The sequence below is a fragment of the Glandiceps talaboti genome, chromosome 23 (genome assembly GCF_964340395.1).
Source record: "Glandiceps talaboti chromosome 23, keGlaTala1.1, whole genome shotgun sequence".
In the NCBI taxonomy this organism is placed as follows: domain Eukaryota; kingdom Metazoa; phylum Hemichordata; class Enteropneusta; family Spengelidae; genus Glandiceps; species Glandiceps talaboti.
In genome coordinates, this window is record NC_135571.1 from 7,597,953 (window position 1) to 7,605,273 (window position 7,321).

The 7,321-nt window shown below is 36.7% G+C and overlaps 1 protein-coding gene across 3 annotated transcripts in view; it reads left to right on the plus strand.

Moving 5' to 3' along the window:
• The window catches only part of LOC144452814 (uncharacterized), an 18,087-nt gene extending 15,496 nt beyond the window's left edge, over window positions 1-2,591 (plus strand). For all 3 annotated transcript variants that reach the window (XM_078143973.1, XM_078143975.1, XM_078143974.1), the window contains one exon: window positions 1-2,591. This exon is cut by the window's left edge and continues 743 nt beyond it. In XM_078143973.1, coding sequence (XP_078000099.1) covers window positions 1-406 — 406 coding nt within the window. In that variant the 3' untranslated portion in view covers window positions 407-2,591.
• Window positions 2,592-7,321: the final 4,730 nt, after the last annotated feature.

Genomic DNA, 7,321 nt, shown 5'->3' on the forward strand with positions numbered 1-7,321 from the left:
AGGGTTTATACTGTGGCAGGACTGTTTGAGCAGTGCAAGTTGTTATAAAGCACCCGATAAATGTTTTCACACGATGAAAGTAACAACCGGCGGACAAGTCATGGCGGGCTTGAGTTTTGACGACGAAAGAGCAGCTGGGGATTTGTTACGAACTATCAACGCTATGACGTCAGAGATAGACTTGAATGCTGCAAACGCCAACTCGAAAAAGAAAAAGAAACCCAGACCGCCAAAAGCTCAAAAGCCGCCAAAGAAGTCGGATATTTCCATCCCGTGTTGTTTTGAACATATAACAAAACTGGAATCCGCCGACAGGGATCACATTACCACCTTGGCAACGTTAGTTCCCGAGAAAAAGAATGGAGAAAAGGAGTTCCGAACATTCACATTTAGCAAGCTGCAATAGATGCAAGTTTTGTTTATCACGTGACTCTTCCAGACTGTACTACTGGACGTAAAATTTGTCGTTCAATACGGTGATATATGCGCATGCGTGATATGGACATGGCTTGTCGTCAACTTTGTGTCTTTGACAAAACATTTGGCGGGAGATAATGAATGGTAGTAGGCTGGCAGACGATATAACGATACATATTTCCTCTTGCCCCACCATTTTTAACTTTGACGAAACACATGAATTTGTGTTATATAAAACTTGTACAGATAAAGTCATACTGCTTACCATATTACATTGGTACGAGTATTGAACTTTCAAAATGATAAAATAACCAACCTTTGCGTTTAATCAAAAAGAGTCCTTCGCACTTTCCAATGATCAAAATGGGGCCCTTCACATATTTATATCCATCTGGACTAGATTGTGGCACAGAAAAAATATTTTAGGAAAGTGTGCTTCGCATTTCGTCACACAGATGTCTATCAAGTTGAAGTAGAATACATAACCATATCTCAGGTAAAAAAAATACAACAGTTCTTTAGGTTTGTAATCAAAAGTACAGTTTCTTCGCATAGTTTTTTTTTTATATAGTTTAATATTAGTTAGCATAATCAGACCCGTTTAAAATATTTGCCCATCCCATCCTCTTTCAAGAGTTGAATTTTGACGTTTTCACTGAGACATAAAAATGAGATATTTCTTTCAGCTGAGTAGTTTAACAGTGTGTTTTCTCTTAAAGAATCAGACCGAGTGTGCTCGTGCAGGTCTGGGCATTTCACAAGTCATCTTGCATAGTTATTGCCGACGAAAATTAGCGTTGATCGCTGACGTCACGTATATGCAAATAGTCACGTGACACTTTATAGACAGTTTTTCATTCGACGATTGCAGGATGAAACTGACAAACTTGCCCGGTATACATTCTTCACATACTTTAAGATGTGTCACGTGATCATCATGCAGTCATTTATGTGACGTCATTTTGAAGTTGTCGTCGATTGCTTGAAATTTGTTCAAACTTGGCATGTATTTCTAAAATGTAGCAACAAGGAAACTACTATGATCAATGTAATCAAGGTAAAATTGTTATCGTTGAGTTTGAGAAATTAACATGTTACCCAGTATTTGCAGATGCCACCAGAAATTATACAGCATACTAAAACTTCCCAGTTGTTATAGCGCCCTCATCAGTTCTGAGCACTGTTACAACGGGTGCTACACTCCTTTATAGCATTCATATTACAACAAGCAAAACTGCAGTAAAGCACTTTCTCCTATGTGCTGCACTACACTCATTTATAGTATTCATATCAAGTGTAAAAGCATACTGTATACTGTTTCAATTGGTTTATTTACAAGCCTAGCATGTGGCCTTTCTATTGTGGTCAATTAGCAAATGAAACAGTATACTTTTACACTTGATATGGATGCTATAAAAGATTGTGGTGCATACAGAAAATGCTTTACTTTGGTGTTATGGGTTGTAACTGAATACAGTACAAAGCAAATTTCAAATATTTTTCCTGTCATAAAGTCGAACTATATCTAGTTGACACAAAACTACCACATGAATTCACAAAATATCAGAATACATATTTCAAATGTTATGTGACAAGACGTCCAATTACCCCATTTTATAAGTTACAGGGTTAGCTGCATGCTCTCATGCTAGCTATAACTAGAACTTTTACATTATATTTTTCAAAAAAATTTTTATCCATATTCTTTGAATTTTTAATTTGTAGTATGTAATGTTCCTGAACAAACTCTATCAACATCTACTCAAAATTACCATTTGTTGACAAATAATTAAGTGACTGTTTACTTGTTTACAATTCAATTCAATTCAATTTATTGTATTAGGTCTATTGACCAATGAGCATGCTGTTAAATAACAATACAAATGACGTCACAACAGAGCAACTATACAATAGCATTGTTTAAGTGCATACAGTCATCAAGCCAATGTATACAATACAATCAACAATGAATAAATAGGTGCTTTAGTTTCAATTTGAAGGATTGAACTCCTCTAAGTAAAAGTTGTGTATTTTTCAAGGAAATATAGCCGAGAATCAATAACTGGGTCTTTAACCACATATTAAGTACATGTATGTTTGAAATGTTATGGACATTTGTTGTTCTATGTTTAGTGTATGTGTGTGTTTTTTATAATAAACAGCTACACTTTGTAATGGAGTATTATAGATAGTGTATCGTTTTATTTATGATTGGTGGCAATGTTGTTTTACAGTCAATGTGTATATTTATATCAGTACAGTATACAGGACTCTGTTGGCTAAAGATGTTTTCTATTCGTTCGTTCATTTATTCATCCACCCATTCATCCAGCCATCTCTCTCCCTCCACCTGTCAATCTTCATTCATTCATTCATTCATTCATTCATTCATTCATTCATTCATTCATTCATTCATTCACTCACGCACGCACTCACTCACTCACTCACTCACTCACTCACTCACTCATTCATTTATTCACCCACTCATTCGTTCATTCAGTCAGTCAGTCAGTCAGTCAGTACTAATAGACTGAGACTTGCTACGAGGTCGAGATCAAGAAACGCCCTCAACGTAAAAATTTAACATTTCGCGATTCAATACTTCCGTGTACGGTGTATACATTATGAACGAACAGTTAACATAACAGCTGGATACAAACCATATTTACCCTTAGACAACCTACACAATCAGATATAACTTACTGTCTCCTAGAGTGATTCCCCTACCCCTGGATGTGAATTGACAGTAAAGTGGTCATATATTTATGACGAGAAAACATCATATACTTAGGACTGTTAAAGGTACCTAGTACGTACCTGCACAGCAACTCCTGCCAGACTTCGCGACATTCGCGTCGTCTCTCTGTACTATATACGTGTCTCCCGAGCCGCAAGGAAATTAATTGCAGCGCTACTAAATTTGTTATTTGTGCTCCAATCATGTATATACCTCATTATGGTTATACATACGGCCCATTCAAGGTAAAATAATGCCCGTTCAACATTGCCGAATCATGACTCTAATCGATTTGGCCACAAGAATATATTCTTGTCTGTGATTTGGGAGAAGTGGGATGAAGAACCAGTGGCAGCGACTTGGTGTCAAAATCACAAAATAAAACAAGTCAAAGTAAAACGTGACCCTCTCCTAATCATTTTTTAAAATATATATGGTCCTCCCCGAGAACCGAACATGAAGTGACACGCGGCTCGAGCTCCCTAACCATGGACGTCTGTCTTTACAACGTCTGTGATCGATATGACCATGGAAGTATCTCACCGATACCTCCAGGACCATGCGCATCAAACTCACCGTCACTTTCCCAACACTCACCATAAGTCAGCATGGCATCACAGCTACAAATAATCACACAATATATATGGAATTATCAACTAACCTTTTCCATATCGGTGAGGAGCTGACAGTCGGCACTCAGCAGACCGTAACGTTGGCACTGAATTCACCGGCCGCGGCACCATATTGAAATATTCGTGAACTTGGAACCTGATTCTCCAAATCTGTAGCGTTGTCGACTCAAAATACTAAGTGTTTGGCCCTGTTCCCAAATCGACTTGACGTACTTGATGGGGATAACAGTCACAATATATTTTAACCCGTGATTTTGTTGCCGTAGACATCATTAAACTTCACGACAACAAAAAGATTGCTATATGACGACAGGTGACAGTGACCCACGTGTCTTTGTTATGATCACAGGACGGTGACCTGCGTTGACATGTTATTTGCATATTTCGGCCAACCCGCACACTGGCATCATCACATTCCTTTCCAAACACTTCCAGACAGTCTTCTGTGACAAGTCAGTCAATCCTCGCAGCTTCGTGTACCTTACAGAGGCCTGAATGTCATGAAGTCAGGCAGCAAGACTATTTCGAGACAAGTCAATCAATCACGTAGGTCAACAAACGTCATAGCAGGTCACACAACAGCGCCACCTAGTGACGGGAGAGTGATATTTTTATTGCACTCCTGTTTCATCATCATTGCACATCATCGAGGTGAAAGTGCTAACATTTTCTCGTTGTTCTTTTCGTTGAGTCCAGGAAAAATTTAAAGAAATGTGTCTATGAATCATTGAATCGTTTCCAATAGTCGACGATAAAGCCAGCAATATCCAGGAACAGAGTATAGAGAGTATGTAAGTCTTATCACGTACCTACGTACCTACTTGGTGTCCGAGTTGTCTTCCTTGTTTGTGGTTCATACAAGCCCATTTTTCTCTCAACGTAATGCTGGCTCAGTATGGTGGATACGTCGTGGGCTTGCTCCTTAGGCCAAAGGGTCTGCGTTTCTACGTAGATTTCAGCGGGTTCGAGTCCCGCCAAGCCGGTCTCCCACCAGCGCAGTCCAGCATTTTTCTTTGATCATATCAGTTCTGTTCATAATTATTGGTTGCGATTTTTCTCTTCTCGACGAGGCAAGCGGCTATGGCAATGTTTTCATTTACGCCCAATAATTACCTACTATATATTTTTTTTTAAATGACCCTGCACATTTTGGACACCCAAACATGTAGGTGAACAACTAATATTGCATTCTATTCTTACAGAAGCACTTACGAGTGATCAAATAAGACAAAACTTCAAGTGACACGTGTTTCTCTGAAATCGCGCGTAATGTAGGTTACTGTCAAATCGTGAAATGACTCTACCGAACCAAAGTTTATGAAAATGATTAATATTGTTTTGTATCTCCTGAAGTAGCATTTCCTAGTTAAGGACTCGTGAAGGCGGATCAGGAAAGAGATTTTCACACTTTTCATGAATATATATATTGTGATTTGAAAATAATTTGGACAAGTAAATAAGCCTTCATCAAGAGAGTTTACGTGTCACACAGTTGACACATGTGGCTAAATTGCATAGCGCCCCCGAGCGGCGATGTTTTGATAAGCCTCGACAGAGAGTATTGCACAATGTTTCACGTCATTGCATGTAAATTCATTGCAGTGAGAGATATAAATAAACGTATTCAACAACTGTATTCTGTGCTGGCTATGTTCGATGGATACTTCGACTTGTTGCTTAATGGTAAAGCTTCTGTTCAACTCACAGACATTGGAGGTTCGATTCCTACCCTAGTCACTCACTCTTCCATCAACGCTATCCGGCACATTTTTATTGGCTTTTGTTTTCCCTCCCCTTCTTTCTCTTCTTCAATTCGTCAGTCAGTCTGTCAGCCAGTCAAATAGTCAGCCAATCAGTCTGTCTGTCAGTCAGTCAGTAGGTCAGTTGACTCACTCTGTCAGTCAGTCAGTCAGTCAGTCAGTCAGTCAGTCAGTCATCAATTGCATATCAAGTGTGAAGTCTTGACAAAGGTCTAACAACACACATTTATATATGCACACAACATTTCTTGCTTTGGCTTCGTTTATTGAAAACTTGTTAATTTTTACAAATCAATATACAAAAATCAAACTGATCAGAGCTCCAATGGCATGTGACATAGCATGCACATCTATACAGAGATCAACTTGTATGCAGTGCCAAGTTTTTCACAATCATTATGATTGGTTAATATATACTATGCAATGCCAAGTAGCTGATACACAGCCAATAAGAACAAGTGTTTTAAGGTATGTAAAATAAGATTCAAGAGATCTATACTCACATTCCATAAGGCTAATAGACTTGCAAGGAAATATATTGGAAAGTATGTTTTTTTTCTATATACAGGTGTATGACAGAATTACATGTAAGTGTCACTGAAAATTATCATTTACGCACCCAGGTACACAGCAAAATTATACGCAAATTTTACTGAAAACTGTCATTTACGTATCCAGGTGTACAATAGCATTACATGCAATTTTTACTGAAAATTATCATTTATGTATCAAAGTGTACAACAGAATTACATGCAGAAAATTATCATTTATGTATCCAGGTGTACAACATAATTATATGCAAATTTTATTGGAAATTATCATTTTTGTATCCAGGTGTACAACATAATTATATGCAAATTTTACTGAAAATTATCAATCATGTATCCAGTTGTACACCATAATTACATCCAGAAAATTATCAATTATGTATCCATGTGTACAACATAATTATATGCAAATTTTACTGAAAATTATCATTTATGTATCTAGGTGTACACCAGAATTACATCCAGAAAATTATCAATTATGTATCCATGTGTACAACATAATTATAATTATCAATTATGTATCCATGTGTACAACATAATTATAATATGCAAATTTTATTGGAAATTATCATTTATGTAGGTGTACATAATTTATACTGATATTTGACTGAAGTTCAGGTACTCACTGAGTTAGGACAATGATTTCACAACTTATTGACAAAGCAAAATTTGCAATCAATTTCTGTTCATATTTTTATGACATAATTGCTCAATTTCTGTTCATATTATTATGACATAATTGCTATAATTGAGCTACTAGGCAGAGAAATTACATTTCACGTCATTAGTAGTAGTTACTAGATTTACTGAAATTAAATGTTGTTGAATTAGGAGAGAATAAATAACTACACTGCCAGAAGAATTTTATAATTTAGTAACGATAATATCCTGTAACAGAGTAGAAAAATGTCAGCAAAACTTCAGGACTCACTTCCAAAAAAGTTTCTTTGACTCTGTGCGTAGAAATTTTCATTACTAAGTATGAACCCAAAGGCAATAAACATTCATCCTGGTAATGTTTTATTAATACTTAAACTTCGTTAGATTGACAGAACAATCAAGAAGAAAAGTAAAAAATAAGTGCCATAAACACATTATGAATTATTTTTTTCCATTTTGAAATTTTAATTCTTTTCTCTACTTCATTGCTACTGCTATCATCTCATCGTAAAGATCACATTTCTTTATGTCGGTAGTAATGCAAATACACTTGAACAAAACTCGCAG